Source organism: Trichogramma pretiosum, unplaced genomic scaffold (genome assembly GCF_000599845.2).
Source record: "Trichogramma pretiosum strain Unisexual culture from Peru unplaced genomic scaffold, Tpre_2.0 scaffold60, whole genome shotgun sequence".
In the NCBI taxonomy this organism is placed as follows: Eukaryota; Metazoa; Arthropoda; class Insecta; order Hymenoptera; family Trichogrammatidae; genus Trichogramma; species Trichogramma pretiosum.
The window spans coordinates 1,014,093-1,041,767 of NW_019640805.1; the positions used below are offsets into that span (position 1 = coordinate 1,014,093).

Here is a 27,675-nt window from a genome sequence, read left to right on the forward strand (position 1 = left end):
CGTAATCGCAGCTACGATTAAGATTTCTATCTATAGTTTGCGAGGCACAAGAGTGAAAAACGTCTACGTAATAGAGGTATACGCAGATAGATCGTAATAAGTTGATAGATGGCTCGTATCCGACTTGGTAGTAGCTGATTCGCAGGTATAAAGGCAGGCGGTGCTTTCTCGTATCGAGGAACTTGGGCTGAACGCGAGTTTATTAAAAAAATCGAGGCTCGCGCATCGGGCCGCAGGTTCGCTCGATTGCCTCTACATACGAATCTTCGCGCGAACGCGTTTTATATTCACGCGTATACGTACGACTGCCATAAGTGGATTCGCGATGTCATCTGCGCGAAGCACTGCAAGAAAAAAGTTGCTTGCGCTAAATAAACCTTAATTGGAAGTGTCGTTAAGACTAAACATTTCTCGGTTCTAACGCATTTCAAGCTTCGAGTCTTTAGTTTAATAAACTTTATTCCACTGCAATATTGTTTACTCCGAGTAATTTATATGATAAACTTACCATTTGAACGTATTAATATTATTGTATAATTGCTTTACTTTTAAATATCATGTAATAAAGTAATCTAATTTGCTTCATTTTTTCTTTTACAGGTAAGTGTTGACAACTCAAATTTATAACGATTCAAATGTTGCTGATTGGGTGAGTCGTACCTACACGTATTAAACGAACTTTTCTTTCGAACTTCACCTTTCAAATGAAAAATAGTTCAATGCGATTTTTTCGAGTTGTTTGGAGAATACAAAGGGGATGAAGCGCAGAGAGGAGATCATAGTTCCCAGAAACCAGCGCACGTGGTCTTGATAAGGTATAGGCCGGCTCGTGGCTTATGTACGTGAGCAGAACTTTTCAGACGTAGATAAAGTAGACTAAAAGCAGGGGAGCCTCCTGCCGTACTGTATTGTATTCAAATGGAGAGAGGAATTTGTTGTATCTCGACTTTGTAACAACGGCCAGGGATGAAAAAAAAAACAACAAAAACGAGAATAATATAAATGAACCTCTACGTAAGTACAAGAGCAAGTAACCCAAGAGATGAGCCGCCGCGATGCCCATAGACGGCAGTGAAATAGCCGATCGATCGTTCCTATATGAGAGGGGGAAATTCACGCTCGTGCCTATAAGCAGAAGCTCGTATATACGCGAGCACTCGAATCGGGCACTTGCGTTGCGCGCGCTCCATGCACGAATGTACGTATTATGAGACTGTAGCTTCTTCTGCAATGTTATAGTTCGACTAATCCGCCAAAGAAACGGATAAGACCTTTTTCTTGGGATACTCGATATATGAGAAAGAAATAGGGATTGTAAAAGCACGACTGTGACTCTTGGGGTTCATCGTCGTGCTTCCTTTAACCACACTCTGTCTTATTCTGCTTCTTCTTCTTTTTATGATGTATAAAAAAACTTATGTAACTTGGCTCACCCTCGTTCTTACGATAGTATCGAAAGAGAGTTCAGGTTTCGACAATTTCGATTCTCAAGTCGATTCAAGCTTATGCGAAACATCACCCAGAATGATTGCCGTATTACTTTTTAATTCCATTATCTGTTTTATTTGTAAAACTAGAAATCACATCATGCGATAGATAGTAACTATTTCAATGACTGCTTATGAATCTAAAAACCCGCCCTTATCTTTGCGTTATCTAGCTTCAAAAATCTTGACCTTGGTTTGTACACGATTGATTGTGACCGATTGTAACTCATTCTCAGTTTAATAAGATAAAGATTAATGCTTAGTAATCAATTCGCTAAATCATTATCATTTTTGATTTTGAAGAGTTATATTGTAATACTCACGAATAGTTGGTTTTCACTTATCCGTCAACAAAAAAAATTGTTCAGAATCAAAGCTTTTCAAGTAAGGCAATGAACTAGGGTTAATGTCTCCTACGATACCTATTTTTCCACTAATTATTTGCGTTGCAACCGTTCTGTATTTGGATAACTTACAAGAAAATACTAAATATGGTTTCAAGACGATTTGATTCATTTTTTCAAGCTATTTTATACGTTTTTTTTTCAAATTCGAAAATCTTTAATTGTTCAAATAATATGAAATAGCGAATTTATCAATTTCATATATAAAACCAATCATCATCGCTTTTTGAAATATAAAATATTTAAAATCTTGACAGTTTTTTATACAGAACCGTGAATTCCTCGAGCTTTCCCAACATAGATCAGTTTATGCGCGGAAATTGCCTTTTGCATCCGACACACAAATACTCACACACAAAGCTTCGTGCAAAAAGAAACGGTCTGTCATCGATTTTTGCTCGCTGTGAAAGCCACGCGTCAAATTCAACACTGTTTCTAAGTATAGTACTTTATATAGCTTTACAATCGTGTATCGAGTTTCCAAAGTGAAAAAATAATTTTTTGACATACGAAATTTTACCACTTTTCATAAATGCGGTATTCATTATGTGGCCGCGCGAAAGAAGAAAAAATGTATAAATGAAAATGTATAAACACATGCTTATAGAATAACAGGACATATATCATACAAAAATTTGTTTACCTCTTGCGAGTTTACAATGCTCCATCTGTTGATGAAATCAAAAAGCTCATAACCAAATTTGCACAATATATTGATGCAATATAAATTGAACGTTTACTACTAAGGTTTAACTCATTTTTAAAATCAATGAGTAGCTGTATTAAGAGTCTATATTCCAACAATTATTGTGCTCGCTTGTTTTTGACGGGCTAGTCCCTCGTGAACAATACATGCAGCCGCTTGATAACTTCCATTTCAAAAAGCTCGAAACATGTTGAAAAATTGCATTTGGCGAGTAATTTGATAATTCAAGCAGTTGGAAACATCCAGTAGCTAAAGTTATGTAGTTCTACAGGATCATGAGCAACTTCGCTTAAAATAATTAGGTGTAACGTCTGCGAAACTAGCTTTATTTGTTCTCAAATAATGCACGAGATAATCGCATTATCCGCAAACTCGAGTTCTTTACTTCCAACAGATTCATGTCAAACGATACGTAATGAACGTGGTGTGCGTACACGCACTAGTCGCTGCATACTTGTATGATTAGTGCAACGTGGAGAGAGCGAAAAGTTTACAAAATCACAGAGTCCCAGCTATCCGCGTGTCACCTAAATTGGCCTGCATTTTTCCCTCGGCTCTTCGGGCTCTGTCGCTTTGATACGTGAAAACTGAGTGACGGGATGTACTTCAACGTCGTGCAACTAATGCGAGTCGGTATTATTCTAAGCGGACGAGCTGATTATGCTGGTCGGAGGACTCAATTGCACATCCTGAACAGAAGCCAGAGCTGCTGTGCGAACTGTGGGCGATCGCAGCCCCTCGCACAAAGCTCGTGTGGGGGTATTCATTTGTACTACGCAGTGTCGGGAGCTACGCGATCAAATCCTAATACTTATCCTCGTGCAAATAACTCATCTTTTATCTGGCGAACGCGCATGCAGGCCGATGGTCCTGATGCCGGTGCCTTATGCGTGCAAATATATATGCGTATCAGGAACAGCGAGGGATCTCATCGAACCCGTCGGCGGGGGAGGGATAGTACTTGCAGTGTATCCGTGATAAACGCCCGACACTTTTTCTTCGTGCTGCCATGATCCCCAGGCTCCGATCTGTCAAATCAAGTAGAAGCAAACCATTACAGGCACACCGCCACTAGCTGCGGCTGCTGGTTCGTGCACAACGAAGCTTGCGGAGAGTACGAAGATTTTCTTCTACACGAAAGGAAAGAATAAAAAAAAGGATGTTTGCCGAGGATAGAGAGAGAGAGAGAGAGAGAGAGAAAGAAAGGGAGGGGGAGTCGAGGGGGGCGCGTGCGCTACCGAGAGTAGCGTGCATTATACGAGCCTCCTGAGAGACAGGCCGAGCGAAGCCGAAGGAAAAAACGAGCGTCTGGTCCTCGCGCCTCGTGCTTGCAACATTTCCGGGTTTTATCGCGCAGACATAAACCGCAGCGCGTTATAAGCTCCGGCGCGGAGAAATTTGCACACTTGCCGCGCCGGCGAAGATGATGAAAGCTGATGTTGCGCGCAAGACAATCTCTCTAGCGACTACGGTTTTATACGGCTGTGCGGCGGGGCTTGATTATTTTCGCAGCGCGCACCCGACAACTATACATAAACAAAGTTGTTGCACGCGTCGCTTGTAAAGCCAGAACTACGGCTACGTGCTGAATCTTCAAATGGCATTTTTTTCACACTGAATAAGTAGATAAAAACTCCCTGCACTTGTTGAGTGAAAAATTCAGCGACGTAAGATAACAATTTTTTTTCACCTTACAATATAATATTATTTTGCCCCCGTAAAGAGGCGAAAAATGATGATGTCGGACATTCTTCGTGTTTACATTCAATTACATTCATTGTTAATTGAAGACTCAACTACGTTCACAGTGGCCAAACTGTTATGTACAAATTTTCTCTGAAAAGGGTGGAACTTTTTGAGCTTCAATACAAAAATATGAAAGAGAAATGTACGCAGACGCGAAGCACAGAGAGAAAAATCAATTTGAGGATGCACTGTTTTCGTTTGAAACTTTAAATTCATAGGAGCATTCTGTTTGCAGTATATGAGAGCTTTTCTCGAGATACTTTTTTCATCGGTGATTTTCGAGAAATACGATTTTTTTTACTTGAGTTCTGTACTTCTCAGACTGCTAGCGATTTTTCATTTTTCGTAATGCAAATGACACTTCAAAAATGGAATGTTGTTCGAGTTTTTCTATATTAATTTTATAATTAATGTGATTTATAAAATTAAGACTAATATCATTTCTGAATTAAAAATATGTAATTTACTCCGACAATTAATCTGGTTTGAAAAAATCTGCATCGGAGGTTCTGGTAATGATAGTTTCTTGAAAGATTTAGAGCGAACTCGTTATGCTACGGAATATTGAAAAGTGCGCACAATGCTTGCTATTATTTTTTATTTGTCGAGTAAAAGTTTTTCACTTTTTGCCTTTGCAGTTTCTGCTCGATAAAATTGTTGGGAATAATGATTTTTTGAGTAATGACGAAACTGAATTCTAGAAAAAGCAATTCTCAAGCTAATTTTATTAGAAGTTTGGTCAATACAGCACCGATCCCGAAGAGAAATAGAAAACAGTAAAAAAAACAGATAGCGTTTAAAAAGTGATTAAAGTGCTTAACGCTCGGGTGAAGCTCGTCGTTAAGCAGTAAGATTAACGATCCATAACCGTTTTAAGAATGCACAAAATTATTCTGCATTAAAATCAATCACGACCACTTTGCGTGTTTTGATATAATTTCAATTTGTGCATTATTTATGGCAGCAGCGCGCACAATAACGCACTTGCTTTCACTCTCTTCTCCTTCGAGCCAATCCACCATTTTCGTTCGTCAAAATATCAATTGAAATTCGTGGCGTGCAATAAATAGAATGTATATGTGTGTGTTAGAGGCGTAAGTGTGGGTGCGAGGGAACACGGAGACAGACACGAGCGATGCTCGCGCAGAATACAAGCGACTAGAAGAGTTACCGCTGCTGCTTATATATATTCTGCTGCTTCTGCTGCCTCGAACATTTCGTGAAGCCCACGATGGTCACTTTGTCCTCGAGAAGTCATTCGATCAAGTGTCTCCTCAAACGAGCAACTTAATTGAATTGCCAATGAAACAGCCACGCACGTATAGTGTGTACTGAAAACGCAGGCGCGTATACGGAGCTCGTGTATGCGTGTCAGCGAGTATTTGCACGCTACTGTACGACGCCACGCATGTAGCACACATAAACACACGCATACATACTGTGCGACTATAGGGACAGAATACACTTACGTAAAAAGTATACGCCGTCTAGTCGGCGCCGGCGCGATCGAAGGATCTTTTACGCACTTTGGCTCGGCTGCACTTAGTATCTTGGCAGTAGTTTCGTCGAGAGCCAGCAAGCAACGACTTATATGTGGTGTCTTTCCATTTTTCGTCAGTACATATTATGGCGATGGACACGTGACTCCTCGGCTAGAAAAACAATTCGGTTTAGTGCTGATGTTTGCTCTACTATTGATTTACTGTCTTCGGCCCGGTGTGCGGGGCTTCTATTTATTTCGCCTCGGTTAGTCTTCTGCTAGTCGTGAAACGCTTCCTTGCTAGCTCAAGGAAAAATGTTTCTCGTCGATATGGAAAATCGTTACGACATCGATTTGACACTAGGTAAAATAAATATTCTCTTAATATCTTTTTTTTTTCATAACTATACGTTATAGATTATTCTCAATTTCGAGCTAATTTTTTTGTGTGCTTTTAAATCATTTAGCCTTGATACTTATTACCTGTTCTAAATATATTATCTTGTACAATTGTACAAAAAAGTGTAGTTCAACGCACAAGAACACCATTTTCGATAAATTATTGAATGCCGAAAATATTGTAATGATATTGTAATGTTACATTACAGAAAAAAACGTGTCAAGAATATTTCAAAGTCGTAGCGGAGCTTTCAGTGCACATTCATTACAAAGTGACCGAGGCTAGTTCTATAGTCAGCACGTAGTTTGTCATAATTTATTTTACGTAAAATCGCTTGGAATGTTGTTTATAGTTTTAATTATCTTGAAATCGCCTTGCGTAATATCAGTCGTAGTATCGGCACGGTCAGTCGCTATAATAGAATTCAGGACAAATCAGGTTATTTTCGCTTCGCGGGAAAACTCACGGTTCAATTTGCGCTCGTTGGTCGGCGCAATGGAAAAGCTTCTTTGACGCGTACCGTCTGCGAGGTTCGATTCGCGCAACGCAACTAAAGAGACAGTGGCATTGTCGGGCTCGGTGCAATAAACTGCACTGGATGCCTGCATTGTCGAGGTGTCGACTCTGCCGCGTGAACAACAGTCACTCGATACAGACCGCCGTGTATACAACAGCCAGCGCGGTTTAATTTAAACGCATAATGGTTGAATGAGAAAATTCGCTTTTGCGCGCGAGGCAAATTCATTATTCATAGAAAAAGGTGGTTAATCGCGCAGTTATATAGCCGCCCACGTGACGCATTCCCGCGAGTCAATGGCGGCCTGTATAGGCAAGCAGCGGCGCGCATGCAGCGCAGCAAGGCTCGCGAGTTGACGCGCGCGCATTTCTCGCGGAACAAAAGCTGCAGTTGCATGAATTGCAGCCCGCGCGCGGCAGTCGGCGAGCGGTCAATTTAGCAACCTGTTGATATACCTTGTGCAGCCTTCCTTCTGTCCAGCCCTGCAGTTCTGCGGAACAGGCCGTCGCGCGATAGAGCTCGCCCACTTATTATGAACTGTCGCGGCCTCGATGGCAGGGCGGCTCGGGCACGGATTATCTTACTGAATGTCACTCATTTAATATATTGTCGAAACACAACTTATATTCCCATGCCCGATACATATTGTAGTATATTATTATGTCTAGCAAAAATTCCTTTATAGCTCGAGATTACCGTATGAGCAAATATTTTTTCCATTTTAAGCGGGGAATATCATAATCTCGTTTGTAATCGATGAAAAAAATTGAATGTTATGTTCCGTTACTGTGCGACACTTTCACGCGTTTGATCATCCTACGTACACTGTTTATTTGTATAACTATCGTGCGACATGATTTCTTTATTAAAAACGAGTAATCGCGTCTTATCCAGGTATAATTCTGTTATCCGCTTAATAATGAGCCAACGTAATTGTCGCAATTTTCAAGAATACTTTAATTAAGCATGTAGATATTTTGCGAAATTAATGTTAAGAAGTAAATTTTTCCTCGGAAGTTAACGGCTCCGTACAAAACAAATAACACATCATGCAAGAAATAGATTCTCATTCTAGTAATTTCTTCATTACGACCTCGTCGAGTGGTAATTTTTTTATTCCGGGAAAAGTTGTGATTCTTGATGCAGCTCGCGGTTTAATGAAGGCACGTCGAGCGATTATCTTCTATTTGCGTCATTGACGACGAACCACTAAGAAAATCAATCAGTTGGAGCATTGGTTTGTTTGGAGTACACGATCGGCACGAATGCTGTAATAGAACATCCGAGTAAGCTGTACGAAGGATCTTTCATTGCGTACTTGTAAACTAAAGTCTGCATTTGCCCTGGCGTACAGAAATATTTTCCAGAATGTGTAAAAGAAAGAAAATTCCAATTCAGCCGTAAATTATTTATTTTTTCGAAAAGCGAATGAATAAAAAAATCGCGTAATTCTAATTATCCAGCGATACGCTCTCGCGTATGAGTTGGCAAAAAGTGCCGCGTCCCACGTTACATCCTAAGTAGCCTGGGTATAGCCTCGATCACGCGTGATGGCTCGTTTTGGCAAATCTAGGAAATTGGAGTAAGCTGACATTGGCAATTTTTTGCCGCAACTCGCACATTCAACGCGCGTTCTCGTGTTCACGTATACAGCGACGCGTGGGATTCGCGGAAAATGCTCGATTAACCTGTAAGCCGTTTATTTCTCCAAGACGAGTCTCTTCTCGGTTTCTTCGTGCAAGAGAGTCTCGCTCCAAATACGCACGATGCATCTATGGCATGGACGGTGACCTTTGCAAAGTAAAAAAGCTCAAACGCTTTCGTCAAAATTTGTTTGCAGTGTTTTTATCGACGCCTTAATAACTGCAAAGCGGCGAGCAAACGTAATCTGGTGCAGTCGCAAGTATATAATGGCGACTGGCAAAGGTGCTTGTATAAATTACGCAGTCAAGTTTTCAGGGTTACTCGCGTACACTAGCTTCATAAAGGTTACGTTGCAGGGTGGCTTCGAGTTTTATAGAACGAAAATGCTAGACTGTTAGAGCTTGGCACTGCCAAGGCAGCGGTCCATTGGGAAGCGAGGCCAGATACGAGGCGGGTTATAGTAGCTCGGAGTAAAAAGGAGCTTGAGAGGAAGCGTAATAATAAGCGTCGTAAGCCGCGGGGCTGATGCTCGCGCACTGCATTTACGTGGCGCCCGTTAGTCGTAAAGCTCGCAACAAAAAGATGGGCAATAATGCACGCTTCCGCTGAGACGTGCGTGCGCATACTCTGCCCATATAATACCGAATATACACATGCATGGTGTAACGCATTGTTGCATACCTTATACGTATGTCTTGGGTAGCTTTTACGTTTTTCACTTTTTTTTCTCATTTCGCTCGAGCCACGTTCGTTTTACCGAATTAATGAAATGTCGATCAGTAAGAAGGGAATTTAATTTTATAGCTTCTTCGTTTAATCGTGGATCAAAGTCATTTTTTATGCTTCGTGATTGCCACAGCTAAGTACCATTAAATGAAACTCGTTTCAACTGATTTTTTGAAATTTCGGCGCAAGCTCGCTACGCAACGATGCTTGCAAAAAACATCCAACAACTGCTTCTCCACTGAATTCTTATGCCCGATTTTTTATTCGTCCCGCTATTATTGGCTAGGCAAAGTAATAAACTAGGCCGCGACCGACTGAGATACGATACGCGACAGATTATAGCTTCCTAACTAGAGGACTAGTCGAGTCACATGTGTGCCTCTGCACATCATCGAGCTCGCGAATGAACTCGTTTCTTTTACGAGGCGTGACGTTGATAAAAAAAAATACCGCAAGTCTGACGCTTAAGAATAAAAAATTAACTGCAGCGTATAGCACTGTGCGCAGCAGCAGCGGCCCATACAGTGAGTCGAAAAACTTGCAGCCGACTGAATTGCCCTAGGATTTATCTGGACAGCTTATTGGCTCCTGCTGGTCTTGTTGCATTATCGCGCGCGCAACTTTCCTTTGACTAATCAGTCTGGATTCGAGCTCCTTTATATAAGGCCAGCTTAATGACATAATTATTCTCTCGGATTAACGCTCGTTTCAAAATCTAAATCCGTATAGTCAGGTGTTTAAAGGAACCTCAATATGCATATTAAGCCTATTTGAAAAAAGTGATTTTTAATTGTCAGCGTAATTTAAATACGATACCATTCGTATCGATTGCTTTGAACTTTGGTTTCGTCAAACGTACATTAAAAACTCATTAAGAGTTTTAATAATTCGTTCCAATTTATCAAAGCATATTTATGATGCTTACATTTTCTTTTATAAAATTGCGTTTAATGATATATATTGGGAATGTTGCAGGAAATTATTTTTGCTACAATGTAACATACAATGTATTTTTTGGTAGGATCTTGGACCCGACTTTTCAATTCTCATCTCTGCAATAATCCCTTTCGAATCATTAGCTATCTATCATTTTTTTGACATTTAAACGATTTAAATGTTTCAAAATAGTCTCAAAGTTTCGATTGACGAGATGTCGTGGGTTGTCAACCTCAGCGCTATCGTTGAATTTTCCAGCTATTTCGAGCAACACAACGTGCTCGGCAACCCACTTAATTTCGTAATCATTTTTTCGTTTAGATCGAAAGCCGGCTTAACATAAATTTACCGTATTTCTCCTCATAACTTGCCTGATTAATTGGCTGAAAAGCTCCAGTAGCGGAGCAATATATAAGATTGTGTGGGCGTACGTATAGTCGTTTTTCATAGGGTGACTCGAACATTTAATTCTCATTCGCTGCGACTCGGAGTGAGAAGAGGAGAGACGCTAGCTTTTTTCTCGTAAAACAGTCGAATGGTAAATAAAATAGAAGTACGTATATAGCGTAAAAAAGTAAAGAGCGAGCTGAGAATAGGATTGGCTGAAAAAAAACTGATTGCGATTGCGCAAACAATTGAAGAGTCGTCGCGTCTCCGCAGCTCTGTATCTTCGCTTGCTTCGGGTTTTCAAGCGTTCGGGCATAATCGTTGTCGCCTTTCCCGAGAACAGTTTACCTGCGACTTGCGATAATTGCTTTCTGTGAGCCGAATAGCAAGAATATCATGGACTTTTTATACTGACAATTTACGTCGATCGCAAATGCACTTCCGGTAGTTGACTACTGCGCTTATTAGATATTATATTTTAATTGGCCATTTTCTTCTTAAATCGGAAAGAAAAAGTTTTATGGTAGCGATGATTTTTTTTCTTGAGAAATATCTCGCACCCTAATGTTGACGCTGTAAAATAAAAGAGCTATTTAAATCTCGCTGAGAGTGAAAATCGTCTAAATTAAAACTTTCGATGCGACGATGAGAATCGTGGTAGATGAAGCGAGTCGAGTAAACAAGCATCTATGAGCTTTGGATTTTTGGAAACTTCCGCGCGCGAGACTCTGTCTCAAAGTAGTTCAATAAAAGATCCAAACGGAAGCAAGTGCAATTCCGTACTCCGATGCTTTCGCCGGGAAAAAGTTCGATTGTTCGCAAAATGCGAAGCGCTCGCTGTACACCGTATAACACAAACACTGCGCCGACGGCTTGCTCCAACTGACGTAACAAAAAATTCAAAGCGCGAGACGCACTTATTTAGCCTCCAGTTACACAGAAAATAAACTTGGCACGCGACGACTTCGAGTGTACGACGGCACGTGTTTCTTATATACATTCGTTGCATCTGCGAACGGGATAAAAATACACTCCTCTCTCGAAGTTGCAGCGCCCCATCTTCCGCAGACCCTCATAATCCAGCATGATGCATGTCGTAGAGGAGCACTTGAATGGCAGGAAAAGACTAAAACCACTAAATCTCTAACGCTCAATTTTCCTTAAATGCTGACAGCTGTAGTGTCCGGCCGGAAGCTGATTTAAGTTGTCTTTTTGTTTCGAATCGCAGCTTGCCGCCTAATTATAAACCACTAATTCAGGCGTCATTAGGAGATTGCACAATTTTTAATGGACTTGTATTAAATTTTTATTAAACGATGAAAATCAAATACTCAGTTGGCCACTCGTAAAATTCTGTGCAAACAGATCTGTCATCACAAGTATACTAAAAAGTCATATTTAAATTTTTTTCCATGACAAGACTGAAGGTTTTTAGTAGAAAAGTTACGGAGGTTAGTTACGAAGTTTCTCCGTCTTTCAACTTTTTTTTTTGTTTTGCTTGTATTATCCAGTTTTGTGTTTGGCTTTTGCAACTTTCCAAGCAATTTCCTTCATAGATAGTCTGTAAATTTGCTTATTTAATAAAGGACATAATCCGTAGAGGGAGAAGCCGCTCCTTCGAAAGAGTTTAAAATGTACGGCGTTTACATCTCCGGGGCACTTGTTCAGACGAATCTCGTCATTTTTCATACTCATATTCGATCTGTGTCGGAAGCACGTGTTAATTTATACGATAAAAATAAAGTTGGACTGTTGTTATTGAAATTTTACACGTGTTCCGTCATCTAATGATTTCAGCTTAGCTTGTGGTCTTAGTTTAATATACTTATCGCATATGCGCCTAAGAAGGTGACGCGTGCGTTGGTGTTCTCGATACGCAGGCGGCATACACGCGCGAGCATCCTTTCTCCGGGGATAGTATGACTTTTATTTGGCGCGCCGTAGCGCTGCGTTTATGAACTTTGCATCTCAAAGTATGTCAGGCTTTGTTTCGTTCTTTCGAGCTTTTATAATCAACGGATTGGCGTCTCCTCCGCGTCTCTGTGGCCTCGAGCATCAAAGAGTACATGTTTACGCGCCTTCTTATAAACTCGGAGCGCAGATGCTCGCACAGCCACATCTTTGCATAGATTAATCCAGTAAGAAATCAAAGAAAAAGTGTGCCTCGTGCTCGCGTCGAGTGGATGCTTGTAGAATTCCGGGAAAAGCATATGCGAGCCCGAGCGGGAGCGCGTGCCGTCGCGGCGTTGGTCGCGCGCGCGGGCGCACAACTTACACACACGCATGCCAGCCTACATATGTGTGTAGAGCGTATAAGACTACTCGACGCACGACGGTGCAGCTGCGGTGCAGCGGCCTTCGCGGGTCGAGGGGAGAAACAGAAACAGGCTCAGCCGCTGCTGTATACACGAGCGCGGCGCGCGACAGACTTTTCGTAACTCCCACTTCGGAGCTGCCTCCGACGTCCAAGTCTCGATCTCTCGAGTCTTTTAATTTTAGGTATACATCGCTGCTCGTTGCCTGCGCCGAGGCTGCTCACTCGCGCGCGCCCAGTTCGATACGAGCGAGCGCTCGACAAACCTGTTTCCTCCTCGTTACGATCTCTCCCGTGGCCTGTGCGAGCTTGTGTATGTTTTGTGCTCTCGCGTGTGTGTATATGCACCTATATACGTGCGCAGTGTCCGCGCAGAAAGTGCGCGTGTGTGTCTGCAGCGTGTTTGTGCGTAACAGTTGGTGTACAGGCTCTCGAGTGCCGAGTGCGTAAGCGCAGTTAGCGATCTGGCAAAAGAAACACCCGATCGCGGCCTCGTGTCGCACGATTTTATATTATTTTCGACGGACTTTATAGCACGTCCTAAGAACGAGACTGAACTATGCCGTCGCTTTTTCGCCGCTTCTCACATTTTGGTTCGTACGATAAATCATACAATTAATCGTTATATATTTAACGCTTCACAGTTGGCACAAATCCAAAAGAAATAACTAACTTATTCGAGCTGTCGCTTGTCTGCCGGTATTTATACGTTTATCCGCGTGTTCGTATCTATATCACCTTATACAGCGTAGAAGTGTTCGTGGCTCGTTGCTTATTATTCAAAATTTTCGAGCCTTTTCCACTTTTGCAGCTTAAATCGTCAAAGCGCGCTCGACTGTTAGTTTTGCGCCCAGACTTCCGATCTCTTTCGTTGTTATTTCCAACTGCTTCTATCTCTCTTTCTCTCTGTTTCTATGGCTATCCGACATATCTGCATATAGAAATTGAAAGTATTATTGCTGCTCGTCCTAGTTTTTGTTTGACGCAAGAGTTTGACGTTTCGCAGCTGAGCCTATGTAACGTGACATCCTCGTCGTCATTGTCACGCGTGAATTCTTCCATCCTTCATGGGGGACAGTTCCAAGCCTATCGTGCTTATGTCATTGGACAGTTTTCATTTTCACTCGTGCGCGTATTGTATACGCAGCTGTGCTCTTGAGCAAAGCAGATTTATTATTTTCTTAGCTGGACTTTAATCCTCTTTTTTAAATTGTCGAGCTTTGACCTTTCTACCTTCCAGTAAAAATCTTTGTTGCTCATTACTCGCATGTATCGTAGCTCGTAACCCTTCGACTTTGTTAACATGCTGAATTGCTATTGCTCGTAGCTTAACTTGGCACATACATCTTCAGTTAAAGTGCAAAAGTATGTATTTTATGCAGCTGCTTTAATTTTTCTTTTGCACTTTCTCTCTTTCTTTTTGCTTTGATCGCTCTGTAACTTGAATGCGTATGCATCCTTATTATGAATCTCGTTGCAGAAACGCTTTGTTACTCTCTAACATAACTGCAGTTCAGAGAAAAGATATGATATATAATTATAACTATTTTTTATTTCTACAACAATTTTACCCGAAGAAATGAGTTCTTGATAAAATAATCAACAATAAAAATCTACCCCAGTACGTTTATACTGTTTTCGACTTGTCGATTCGATTCAATTGTACAAAAAGAGTTTGACCGATTTATGATTCGCCTCCTTTCGTTTTCGCCATTGCTGCTGCCGCTGCTGCACGAAAAATGCCCCCGCAATCAAGCGGGTCCCTTTCGAAGAGCGTTGTGCGTATCCTACGGAGCGAGCGCTGCGCTGCGCGAGATCGAAACGAGCCCAGCACTTACGTTATACACCCGCAAGCATCGCTGATTTATCGAGAAGCTGTGGTACTCTCATGACGCTGCTTCGACATTCCTTTCCCTTCTTTCTTTTCGCGCCCTGTTTAATTTATGGCGAAGCCCGTCCCGCTCGTATGTACGTACGCGCGTACATATACGTACACGCATACGGCAGGAAAGTACCGGAGCAGCAGGCAAAAGAAAAAAAAATAAGCGACAATTTGCTCATGGACGTGTACTTTATTATGTTGAGCTCTCGCTCCAGTCTGTTGGCCGCGCGCGCGACGATCGGTGCATCCTTTTTTCCTCGCCAGTTTGGTTTACGATTTGAAATCGGTAAGCCCGCTACGGCCTTCTGTCCAACTTCGCGACCACGCCCTAACGGTATAGCTGCCTTCTTCCAGGTATTTTTCATATTTACGCGACCAACAATGTTATCTCACTTTTCAGCGATCGGTACGGGCCTATATCGTATTTTTGCACCTACATCCGTAGGTGAGCTCGCAGCACCATAGCTGCGAGCTAGCAAGTGTTAATTGTTTCTGCCTTGGGCATCGAGCGATTTGCGCCGAACGTAGCTACAAGACATGGCCAAACTAATTAAATCTAGATAACAAATTGAAAGTGTGCTGCGTCCGATAGGATAATTAATGAAATCAATATAGCGTAACGTACTTGCAGTCTACGTGAAAATATATGACGTTGTGTATTATTATACACTATATCAGTTTGTCCCTGCAACTGATTTTCTACTTTTCTCGTTGCTCCGGTCAAAGAATTGACAAAATCTATCGACCGTGTCGAGCATACAGAGTGTCTGAGTGCTGTAACCAAATACTCATTACGGGAATCGGTCATTCTCTCTTTGTATTTGGTGATTATTGATACAGCAAATGACGTAGGTTGGTCGATCAGCGCATTAAGGCGTAATCCTCCTCTAGAAAATATCGCGCGAAAGCAGACCTCGTTAATCATACGAGAGAATCGATACACGCATATAGATACCAATACTCACCCTATCAGCAGAACAAAAAAAAAAAATAAGAAAAATCATCTTACTTGGCAAAATATACATTGTATGCGATATGCTTGTTAGAGAGAATGAAATGACACGTAGCGTTTTGCTTGTTTACAGTGGGCGGCATGAGTCGTCCCTCGAAGTCAGTGACGCAGGCGAAAAAAGTGGCGCCCCCGGCAGTGCCGAACGACTTTCGGCACTCGGGCTCGAGCTTCGGCTCGGCCGGTTACGCGTCCAGCGAGGATGGGAGCAGCTGCTACGTGACGGCGGGCACACTGCTGCAGTCGTCGAGCATCGTCGGCGTCGCGCCCATGCAGCCCTCCGGCAACAACAGCGTGGTCGGCAGCGGCGGCGGCGGCCAGTCCGTCGTCGTCGACGTCGACTCGCCCTACGGCATGACCACCGGCAAAAGTCCCAATCCGATGTACAATCATCCGGGCTTCACATTTCCCAGCATGGCCAACAAATACGCCCACGCCGAGGATCAAGGTGAGTGATCAAATATACCTTATACTTATTAACGTCGATTCATTATTGCTGCTGCTGCTGCTGCTGCCTCGTGATATTCTATGCCTCGGTGGCCTCTTAGATCCGAGCAATCTCGCGCGGACCGAGTATCGAGTCTCAGATTTATCCTAGCTCACGCTGCTCGACAACGCTAATTGGGCTTATTGATTTTCCTTGCAGTAATTACACGCGAAGCTTTGTTTTTTGCCAGACTTCGTATTCAACCAGTTCATTATAGAAAATCACGCTGTTGACGTCGTTATAAGTGCAAGCATGAGCAGTACACTTTTTCGATGGAAATAGTTTGCTTTGAAGATGCCTCAGGCTTCGCAAAGTTTTAATCGTTAATTTTTATTTACGATGCAGGAATCGACATGACACAAAGTCCTGGCAGAGATAGTCCAGGCAGTTCGGGCTCAGGCTCGGGTTCTCGTCATTCGACGGCTTCGCTGGACTCGGGGCGTGCCTCGGGCTATCATCTGGGTGGACCCAGGAGCGCCGGTGCACTCACGTCGTCGCCTCGATGCTCGATCAGCTCGCTGGGAAGTCACCCAGACAGACCCGCAGATCTCGACTTGGTGCACGCCTGGCTCACCGAGCTACAGTTCGAAGAGTACTTTCCACTCTTTGCATCGGCCGGCTACGACCTTGCCACTATCACGCGCATGACGCCAGAGGATCTCACAGCTATAGGTAAGACTCCTCATTTGCTGCTCATCTTCTCAAATTATTAAATACGTGAAAGTTGATGTATCGATTCGTCCGGGCGATGCATCAATCAAAACTTATCGCTTCACCTCTCAACGCGTACAAATTTTTTGTATTTCTGATTATGTTGCTTGTGTTTATCCGCTCATTACTTGTGAAATTTGTGACAAATTGAGTACCGTATGTCGCTGCCTTCAAAATTGACGACACGTGGAGTGGCAAATGTTTGCCTTATGTGCTCAAAAATGAATCAGAGCGAGATAATTTAATTTTCGGAATCATTACACAAGCTTGACAATCGTCAGTAAAGTGGACTACTTACATGAAATTAAAAATTTCGGTAATTTTACGCCAAGGACCTTGGGATGCGGTTGGTTTTCACTTTTCAAGTACGAATAAAAGTAGTTCTTTGTTACAACATCCACTTAATGGTTCCAAACGATGATTTTTAATATGGTCCTTATATATGAATAGCTCTAAATAGATTGAATCCATTGCAGGCATAAAAAAGCCAAACCACAGAAAGCGTTTGAAAACCGAAATCGACAACTTGAACGTGGGGGACGGCTTACCCGAACACGTGCCCGGCTCGCTCGAGGAATGGCTGAGGCTGCTCAGACTCGAGGAGTATCTCGGGCCTCTGAACCAGCAGGGCATGCGCAGCGTCGACGACGTCACCACGCTCACATGGGAAGATTTCGAAGACATCGGTATAGTGAGGCTCGGCCATCAAAAGAAACTGCTCTTGGCCATCAAACGAGTCAAGGACATCAGGGCCGGCAAACGATTTCAGCCGCTCGATCTGGCGAGATTACCGCCGCATCCTGGACACACGCAGGTAAAGAGATGCACGATAATGCGCGATTTACGACACGTTTATCCGAGCGATAAATGCGCTCGTAATGCCGTTGCGCGCCCGTACACCGAATTAAATTTTGCGGACATTAAAAAGCCGCGCAAAGTTCGAGGATAAGTACATGGAGCATTTATCGAGTCGATATGAGTTTCGACTTTTGCGCGACCGAGCGGTAGCCGGGCTCCGGTATAATTTTCTGCTTTCGTCTGCCAGCACATACATAAAAACAACAGCTTCATTTCGTTCGTAACGAGTAAGCGCGTGCGCGCCCGGCTCGTATAAATTTTATTGTCGAGTATAACCGGCTGAATTACGATGATTGCTGCGTCGCGAACTACTGACTCGAGACGTTCGCGAGCTTTTTCATCGAAATAACGCTCAACGTTGACTCTCGGAGCTGCGTGCACGTCGTGATATAAACGATCCGAGCTTCTATTACATTTGATCGGGGGGTATACTGCACGCATCTTGGGAAATCGGAAACCGTGCTCGAACGATGCGAGCGCCTGTATCTCGTATAAATCACGTAGACGACCTACTGCATATTGTATAATAGTACAATTGTATAATAGTTTGTATAATAGTACAATTGTATAGTAGTATTGTATAATAGTGCAAAATAATATCAAATTAGTCAAAATGAGCCAGCAATCGTGTATGAATGAGTCGATTTGCATTGAACTCGTATTGACCAATTTATTTCGTTTCGTAGGACGTTGTGATAACCCGCGGGAACCCAGATCTGCCGTCGCCGGACGAGGACTGCTCTTCACCGATCCTGAGGTCCTTCCAGCGGCCGGCCGACAACAACCAACAGCAGCAACAGCACATGTCGAGCGGCATGAGCAGCGCCAACAGCAGCAGCAGTAACTCGAGCGTCAACACGGTGGCTGGCTGGCGCAGCATGTACGGCGCTCTGCCGGCCATCGGCGGCGGTCTCGACTACGGCCGCTGCTCGTCGATCACGAGCTCGCGCGGCAAGTCCCTCGAGAGCCTCGAAGACGTGCCATTGGGCTATCCGCCCTCGCCAGCGCCCCAGGCGCCGCCGCATCATCCGCAGATACTGGACTGGCGGCCGCGCAGCTACGACGACGGCGACCTCACGCCGACGAACGATCATGCCGTCATTTTGGAGAACATCGGTGGCGGCACGCTGCCCAGGCCGCGTCATTGTCTGGTCCGACCCAGGCCCGTTGCAAAGGTAGCTTGGCATTTGCGCAGATTCACTTTTCAACTCGAGAGCGCGCCCCTTTTGACTGGCAATATTAATGAGAGCAGACAATTTTTTCACAGATTCAGGCTACGCAAGGTTCCTACACGTCACTGCCTCGTGACTATAAAGACAACAAGTATCAGCTGACTTATGGATTGGAAAGCAGCCCTTCGCTCATAAAACGACGTCCACCCTCGCCTCCGCGCCGCCAGAGCAGCGTGTCGTCGGTCAACAGCGTGGGCAGCAGCAACAACGGCGACATAGTCATCGACTGCAGTGGCCCGGTGCCAACGTCGGCCAACTGCGACGACAGTCGGGTGCACTACGTGCCCGCCCCACCGCAGCCCCAACACGTGCAGCACTTGCTTCAGCAGGCAGCTACGCAGGCTGCACAGGCGGCGCCCTCGCCTTCCGTTGTTTTAGGAAGCAGGCCACCTTCGTCCATGTCGCGCAGCTGGGGCAGCGTCGGTGCCAATGTAAGCGACGAGCACGACCTTATTGCCAGTCTTGCCTTGCAACATCGAAATGGATCCGATGCTAGCTTCAAGGTATGCACAAACAGTTTTCTTACCTATTTTTTTTCTTCCCTCATCTTATTTTATTTCAAATTTTAAGTACTTCAACTAAATTATTAATAAATGTTGTTTTTGTATTCTAGTCGAATTCGAGCGCAGAATCGGACTCTCTGCCATTCGCCAATGAAAATGCCGGTACAATTAAACAGCGAGCTGCACGCGCAGCTCAAGAATATAGCAATAGCCCGAGTCATATGATGTCTCATCATCATCATCATCAACATCAACAGCAGTCACAGCAACAATCGAGCATGCTCAGCAAACCGTCGGCGTCTAGCGAACCTGTTGACGTGCTCAGCGACATCGGTAATATGCTGACCAACCTGACTAACGAGCTTGATGCCATGCTTGAGGAAGAAAAACGTCAGGGTCTTAACCCTTAATGAGTTGATAGACAATTTTTATAGTCTCACACTCTTAACTGTTGCCATAAATGATACGGAGCACAGGACCGAGAAATCGATAGGCTCGTGCGGATAAGCTTTTTAACGCTTTTTATACTCTCAACGACTAGACTGACTTGCGGACCATAGCGACTGTATCTGGTTGCGCTCACATAGTAAAAATGTTTTTTACATGAAAAAGGATGGGTGTGAAAAATTAAAAAGTCCTGATACGAATTATAATTCGTATTTATAAGTAATTAAAAATTTTAATTGGAAAAGTTCTATTTTGAAATAGAACACCGACACAAGTTCCATTTTGAACTTGAAAAAAAATTCTGGTCTTTTCAATATTTTGAAAGAAGGAGAGAGTTTAATTTATTCTAATATGTTACTTTTTACATTTTCCACCCCTTTTTCGCAAATTTCTTTATTTGCTATGGTAGCAATAACTGAGACATGGTGCCTATGGTTGACCCAACCCATGCACAATTACCGAATTACCACTTTGGTGCTCTTTCGAATGCATTTTACAAATTTTGTATTCAGGCTTTTCCGTAGCATTTCTACTGGTGACTTTTAACTTTTTTACCTAAACAAATTAAGCAAAAATACATTTTTAAGAAAAACGGTAAAAATAATACATTCCACGATGTATTTGATTTATCCACCGCCGTCCGTTTTTTTAACTCCATGCTTTTTAATGGACTGCGCAGAACAAAATAAATTCTTCATCTCAAGTGAAAAGTTTTATAAAAATCATATACGCTACGACCCGACTGTTGATAATTCTTTTAGACTCAAAAATAAGTATAAAACGTAAAAAGTAATGGAGCCATTACTCGACGTCCTGTAAGCTTTAAACGAGAAGCAAAAAACGAAAAATGCCTCGAAATCTATTAATTAAATCGTGAATATGTAAAACAAACTTATATTTGGTAGTACGTAATGATAAAGTTGATTTCAGTGCTTACCACTGTGTTATGAATCGATTCAATCAACTAAATTTAACCGATTAAATGATGAATAATAATATATGTAAAACCTCGTATTTAATACGTAGTCGGAAGCAGATTTGTCTTGTTAATTATTGTAGATGTATAGTAGTTATATATAGGATATGTTACATATAAATAGTGCCATGGTTGACAGAGATTTTGAAGCCTCACCAAGCCCTCGAAATATTAATATCCAGTACGATTTAGCATAATTTGGAATTTTCCAAATATATGCCCCTAACAATGATTATACGTTATTGTACTTTTACAAAAAGTTCAGTTTTCAATTTTTGGTCAGTCGTCATAATTTTTATATAAAGATAAATAAAATCTATAGTTTTAAGATGGTAAGAATCAGTGTAAATTTTAAAATCTTTGTTTTTATCATGGTAGTCATAAATATATAAATAATGAAAATATATATTATATTAATTAATAAGTTTTGTACAGATGATCGCGACGCTAATAACTGTATGAAGTCGCTAATGCGCTCGCGTAATAAGTCACTCACATGCCACTTTTATGACTTTTTATAAATATACATTTGTTTTTAATAGATTTCAATGCAAATGGTTTGTTGATATTCATTGCATAAAAGGTTCTATCATTTCTCATGCGTAAAATGAACTAAGAATAATGACGAACAATCAAATTTTGAGATAATTTTGATATTTTGTTAGTGAAGATTAACAACTTTTTATAAACCATGGAAAATAAAATTATACAATTTTTAAATGAAATGATTTAAAGAAAAACAATGTATTTTGCTTTACTAAGGAAGATTGATTTTATATAATTCTAATTGAAAATGGCATTTTAGAAAATAATCATGTTATAATTTTTAAATGATCATTGTAAATAATTGAAATTTATATATATTTATTAAATAAAATTGATATTTAACTCGATATATTTTCATTAATTTGAAGTGCGGGGTCAAAAGATATGAAAGCAATTTTGAGCTTACCTGAAAATAAAACTAAATCAATTTTGTTAACATGGTAACGCAGAATAGAATTTTGTATGTTCCGAAAAGATTTACGTACTTGCCCACCGCAAGACTGATTAACCATTCACAATCTAGATTCTGTAATCTAACATTGAATCCTTACTATGTCAAAGGACGTCAATGAAATACTATACAACGTCGTTTAGTAATAAATAGTATTAAATTATAGTTCAATCAACGCGCACTTATACATACTTTAAGTAAATATCTTTTTATATATTAATTTTTAAATTAAATACTCTTAAGTTAAGTGTAAAAATTGTTAATAGTTAAAAAAATGGTTTTACTTAACAAAATAAAAGAATGCATCGTTTGTATCAGATATGTTATTTATTATGTGAGTATAACACTAACTTTACAGCAATAAAAATTATATCAAAATTTGAAGATTTTTATTCATTTAGGTAATAACAAAGAAAATCCTGAATGTTTTTTCGTTGTAATTTTAATTTAAAAAATGCTACATTTATCAATGACAGAGCTGTGCGAAATAGAGTTACTAAAAACTTGCATATTTTCAATATTTGCTTCATATTCCCCAGACTGTATATTATCAGAAAATCAATCATTTCCTATGTCCGCCAAACACGCCCATCAATCAGGAGCCCTTCTCGGGTCAAACCCATCACAGCGAAACAGCCAATCGTAGTAATTTCAAAGAGGAAACATTCAACGAAGGGTGATTCCGTTTAACTTAGTTGTTCCCAGCTAATACAGTAGAAATTCTGACGAACATCAGTTTTAAATGCGCATTTCGTAGATTCAACAAATACACTTATGAACAACTTTTAAATGCTGGAATTAATAAAATATTCAGTGTTTAAAGATTTTATTTATTATATGTATACAAAAGTAGAATAAATGTTTCAATGAACAGATAAAGTCTTTAATGAAATCATTTCATGTGTATACGTAGGACTGCAAGTGGGATTCATCTCATCGGAGGAATGCAATTCCAGACAACTCTAGCACCACACTCATCTAAACTCGAACCTATTCTTGCACCGACGCGACTCTTTACCCGTCAAATAGGTCATAAATATACGCGAAACTTGTGCGGCTTGCATATGCTAGCATATCAGAGGCAGGCAGGTAGAGCCGAGAGCGAAGGATTTCTCGGTGAGCCGAGGCTCGAAAAGAAAGGGAATATCGAAATCCGATAGCCGGGCTGCCAATCCGGAGAAAGGGACTGCTGCTTCTGCTGCTGCATACATAAACGTGGACTGCAGCACGCAAGGACGCGCCGACGAGCCTACTTATACGCGCACACGCGGACAGGTCTCGTTTTTCGTGACGCGCTGACAGCCGCACACGACTCGACGACGACGAGCCAACTCAACTCGTAGCTCCTCTCGCACGAGAAATATCGCGTAACAATGCTTAAAAACGTCCGGTTTTGAATTTCCAAGTCCAAGTCATATTTATCTCCTTTGCTTTTACCGTATAACTGAAAGCAGCTTATTATGAAGAAGCTTGGCTTTGCATTGTACTTTTTCAAATTAGATGCTGCAGTGTAGCCAGTTAGCAAAGTTATGATTTTTTATATTACCGATTTAAACATTTGATCTTAGCAAGAGTAAAGATGTAAACAATAATTAATGGGGATATTGAATTTTAAAGAGACAACGATCAATTTATTTTTATCATAAATATCGATATGATTGATATTATTGATGTTTAACCTATTTTAAATGTTGTAATTCCATTCTATAAAATTGAAGAAATCTGCATTGAAATTCTTTACTTGTAAATAATTCATATACCTAAAATGTAATCATGTGTTGAAGACTACCAAAATTAAATCAACATTCATGGCAATGATTGATTGAAATATCATTTGACTAAGTGGACAGTCATTCGCTTTTGTACAATAGTCTGTACGGGAGAGAAATGATTAGCAATTTTTCAATCGATTATGTAGTTCAATTATGTAGACTGCTGAATATTTCATACTTTACTCTCTCCATCAATAGAAAATAAAAAGTAATTTTGGCCAGATAGAATCCTTTTCTTGAGCTAAAAAAAATCGACGCATCTTCTCTGTTGAGATCGTTTAATCTGCAATAAATGTGTTTACTATAAAACAAGACAATCGAAGTAAATCATTGACGGATTCAGTGGAAGGCCCGAAAATTCGGAAACCTATGCTCCACAATGCAAACCTCCACGATCTTCTCAAAAAACGTCACTGTGGCTAAACAGCCCAACGAGAGACGAGCTTAAGACGCAAATCGAGTCGAGAGCTCGCAAATTCAAACGACTCACGACCTGACCCCAAATTAGAACAATAAGATTCGAAAAGAGAAAGCCCGTAAATAAGCACATTCGCTTTGGACTATAGCTATTGTGAGTGAGTGAGTAAGTACAGTCTTCGATACGCGACACATCCTCCCGCTGCGCGCGATACGCTTGTTTTTCGCGTATGGGATATTGACAGTTGGCAAAAGGAAGATATTGCGGAAGAGCTGATGATTTTTACCGGTGCGAGCAGATACGGTTTGAACAGGATGGATTTATTTATTCAACGCCGATAAAAGTGATAAAAGTACGCGACAATGCCAAACTCGCGCGAGGTTTTTGCATTCGAGCTGTTCTCTCATTATGTGCCTGTTTATCGTATTGAGTCGCGCGGCGCATAAGATAGCTCAGTTATCCTTCTCGGTACTCACGAATAAATCTTAAATACGAGTCTGTCTGGCTTAACGGCACTTGTTTTGCACGATAAAATCATCGGCTTGAAATTACTCATCGACTTTTACGTGCACATCCATCACGATATAACAGTGGATCACAAGTGCCGCGCACAGGCCAAGACGAAAACTCGACGAAAATGAGCTCGCGCCTATCTCTTAATTTCAATACAAAATATAGATAGAGATGCCATTGGGGTCAATTCTTGTAAGCTCCAAGCGCGCATCAGTCCATTCTCAAGTTTTACCTTACTGAACGATAAAATGTATTTATTTGAAGTCGAACTAAAAAAGATGAAAAGTTGGACGCAGCTCGGGCTAAATGAACATAAACACAATCATCGGCATGTGGGGACGATTGAACAACTCGCTCGAAGGATCATACAAACACACGAATTTGGTCGTGTTACGAATATTCAGATGCTCGTTGCGCATTAATAGCGGTAAAAGAGGCCGTCTCAAGCGGAAATTAGACCCTTTGCTGTGTCAAACGCAGTGTAGTATGCACGAGCTGATAGCTGCACGTGCCTACTTTAGTACTATCGACTTTTATACTGCTGCTTACTCCTGATTATTTTCATATGAATATGTATGCAAGTCACCTGACGAATCTAACGAAGCAGCAACAGAAACATTTACGTAGAAACATAAAAACATACATATGAATGACAGTGTAACTATATATATATATGACTGATTTCACTGAAATTCAACGTCCATATGTCTTGGCTTACATAATTTAGAGTAAAGTGAAAAAATGTATTTCTATGCACGTTAATGCAATTTTTCATTATTAAGTAAGCTATTTTTTCGCTGATTAAATCATTATGTCTAAATGTAACTACCAAGCGAGTAGCTATAAAAAATACACGAAATGTTCCATCTGTCAGATATAAAAAAAAACGAATTAAATCGATTCATTCGTATGATACTTGAATGAGCGTACAATACATTATTTTTTCACTTTATTTGTTTGAAAAAAGCGTACGTATAATAAGAAAAGTGTCTCGCGATATTTGCGAATTTTTAACTATTTCGATTGTAATCTCTTTGAGTGTCCTCTTTGTCGACACAAAATTCCAGCTTAGTAAATAAATTATCAGTGAGCAAAATGGATGAAAGCACTACTTTTTACGAGTACTCTTGCTAGTTTATTGGAAAGTACTATTTTCAGTAATACTTCAGCCTCCGTTATACACTGGGCAACAAAATTATCACAACAAAAATTTTCATCAAAATTTTGTTAATTTTCAAATACTTATTTTCGTCTATGTTGATGGTATCGAGACGATTTTATTTGATTTCTTGGAAATTTTTTGTTCTTTACATCCATATACATATCATTAATGGGTTTAAGACAATATCGAGCTACCAATAATATTTGAGCGCAACACTAACAATTACTGAAAAAACTGATTGTTTAAACGTGTATCTAAACTAAAGAAATTTTTTCATCAAAATCTAACATAAATCATTGCAAAGTATTCTTTTTTTTTTAATTTATTGATCAATGTATATGGGGTATATTAAAATTCGTCGAGCCTGTCATCAGATTTTTTAAATTTCAAGATGTTTATTTTTACTATATTTCTGTGAACCTTTTTTGTATAATTTGTATGTTAAAATTTTTTCTTATTTTGCGCTTTCTGGCGTTTTTTATTTTTCGAAAATGCACTTCACTTATTGTAACTTTCATAGCTAACCGTTGAAGCTACACTACCAGGATTGCGTAAACTTCTTCAGAACATCAATGGTCACAAATACGCAAACTACTTATTTTTTCGTTATCTTTCGCAATATCTAACATGAAAGTACTTACAGGAAGAAAGCTCAAAGTTCAATTATCTCCCCGGTGATTGTGTCTGTGACTATTCATGTTCTGAAGAAGTATATCCACGTGCTGCAACTTTAATGGTTTGTTCTGAAAATTACGAGAAGTAAGGTGCATTTTGGAAACACATAATAGTAATTTTCGTTACACTCGGACTCTAAACTACGCCGGGCTAAAAAGTGTTACTCATGTCACTTGTATCGTAAAATGTAACATTGCATGCAAAATGTACGAAAAGGCTCACGGAAACGGCTGAAACGGAGTAAAAAATAAACTTCTTGAAATTTAAAAAATGCTATGAAAATGAGGAAAAAATATTTTTCAAAAATGAAATAAATTTTTTTTGATTTTTATGTACTTACGAGCCTTAAGTTAAATTTATCGAATTTCCGTAAAAATGAATAATCAGAAAAAATAATTTGAAGTCGTGTATAATCCACGTTTTACATGAAATCTATATAAATTTCGCGAATAAACTATCACTATGGAATTAACCGCTGTCAATCAATTGGCAAGGAGTTTCCTCCAAAGATGGTTTTTACTTATTGTTAAATTGATTAAGAGCGAAGATTACACTAAGGAATCATGGGAAAGGCTTGTCTCCAGATTTTGTTATGGTCTCAGGACCAAAAATGAAAAAAAAATTTTTTTGAAAATTTAAAAAAAAAATTAAAAAGATAGGTAAAGAAAAAAATGTGTAAAGTACTTTTTCAATTTTTCAATGATTGAATTAAGTTGTAAATGTTAAATCACATGATGAACCGATTCTTTTTTTAAATTAAATTGTAGGTGAAGCTGCAAGAGATAAAAGTAGTTATGATATAGTCATTGAATTCGGTAACGATTAGAAAGTCTGAATCCAGCATAGTGGGGGTCACTCGTGCATAAGAAAATTCGAGGAAATAATATCAATATAGCACATGACTAGGCATAAGCAACGCCACGTGCTTCTACACATAACTCGACGCATCGATCGTCGAATTGGTTTTTTCTTTTTTTTAAATGGGGAACTCAAAAAAAACTCGATTTAATCGAGTTTTTTCGAGCAATCGCAGACCTATAAACTAAAATTCTGAATTTGACTCATATATATTTTATACTTCGAACGATCGTGTGCTTATCACTAAGAATATCGGAACTCATTTTTTCAAATGTATTTATTTGAATTATTATAAAAAGTCTACAGAATTTTATTAAAAAAAGACATATGAATACAATAATGAATACAAAAAATGTTTAACGCCATCACGAACTCTTTCCTGCAACCGCCAAGCAAATATGATATAAATCCTCGTTCGTCAGATGCAC

At 40.4% G+C, this 27,675-nt stretch overlaps 1 protein-coding gene across 5 annotated transcripts in view; it reads left to right on the forward strand.

The window, feature by feature from the left end:
• Positions 1-22,221, forward strand: part of LOC106649895 (caskin-2) — a 106,222-nt gene extending 84,001 nt beyond the window's left edge. For 3 of the 5 annotated variants that reach the window (XM_014367623.2, XM_023459961.1, XM_023459954.1), the window contains exons 2-7: positions 15,715-16,086; positions 16,471-16,797; positions 17,313-17,650; positions 18,381-18,869; positions 18,947-19,429; positions 19,540-22,221. In XM_014367623.2, coding sequence (XP_014223109.1) covers positions 15,715-16,086; positions 16,471-16,797; positions 17,313-17,650; positions 18,381-18,869; positions 18,947-19,429; positions 19,540-19,839 — 2,309 coding nt within the window. In that variant the 3' untranslated portion in view covers positions 19,840-22,221. Of the gene's footprint in view, positions 1-6,117; positions 6,188-15,714; positions 16,087-16,470; positions 16,798-17,312; positions 17,651-18,380; positions 18,870-18,946; positions 19,430-19,539 lie in introns of those variants that run through there. The other 2 variants (XM_014367621.2, XM_023459958.1) reach the window with 2 other exon arrangements.
• Positions 22,222-27,675: the final 5,454 nt, after the last annotated feature.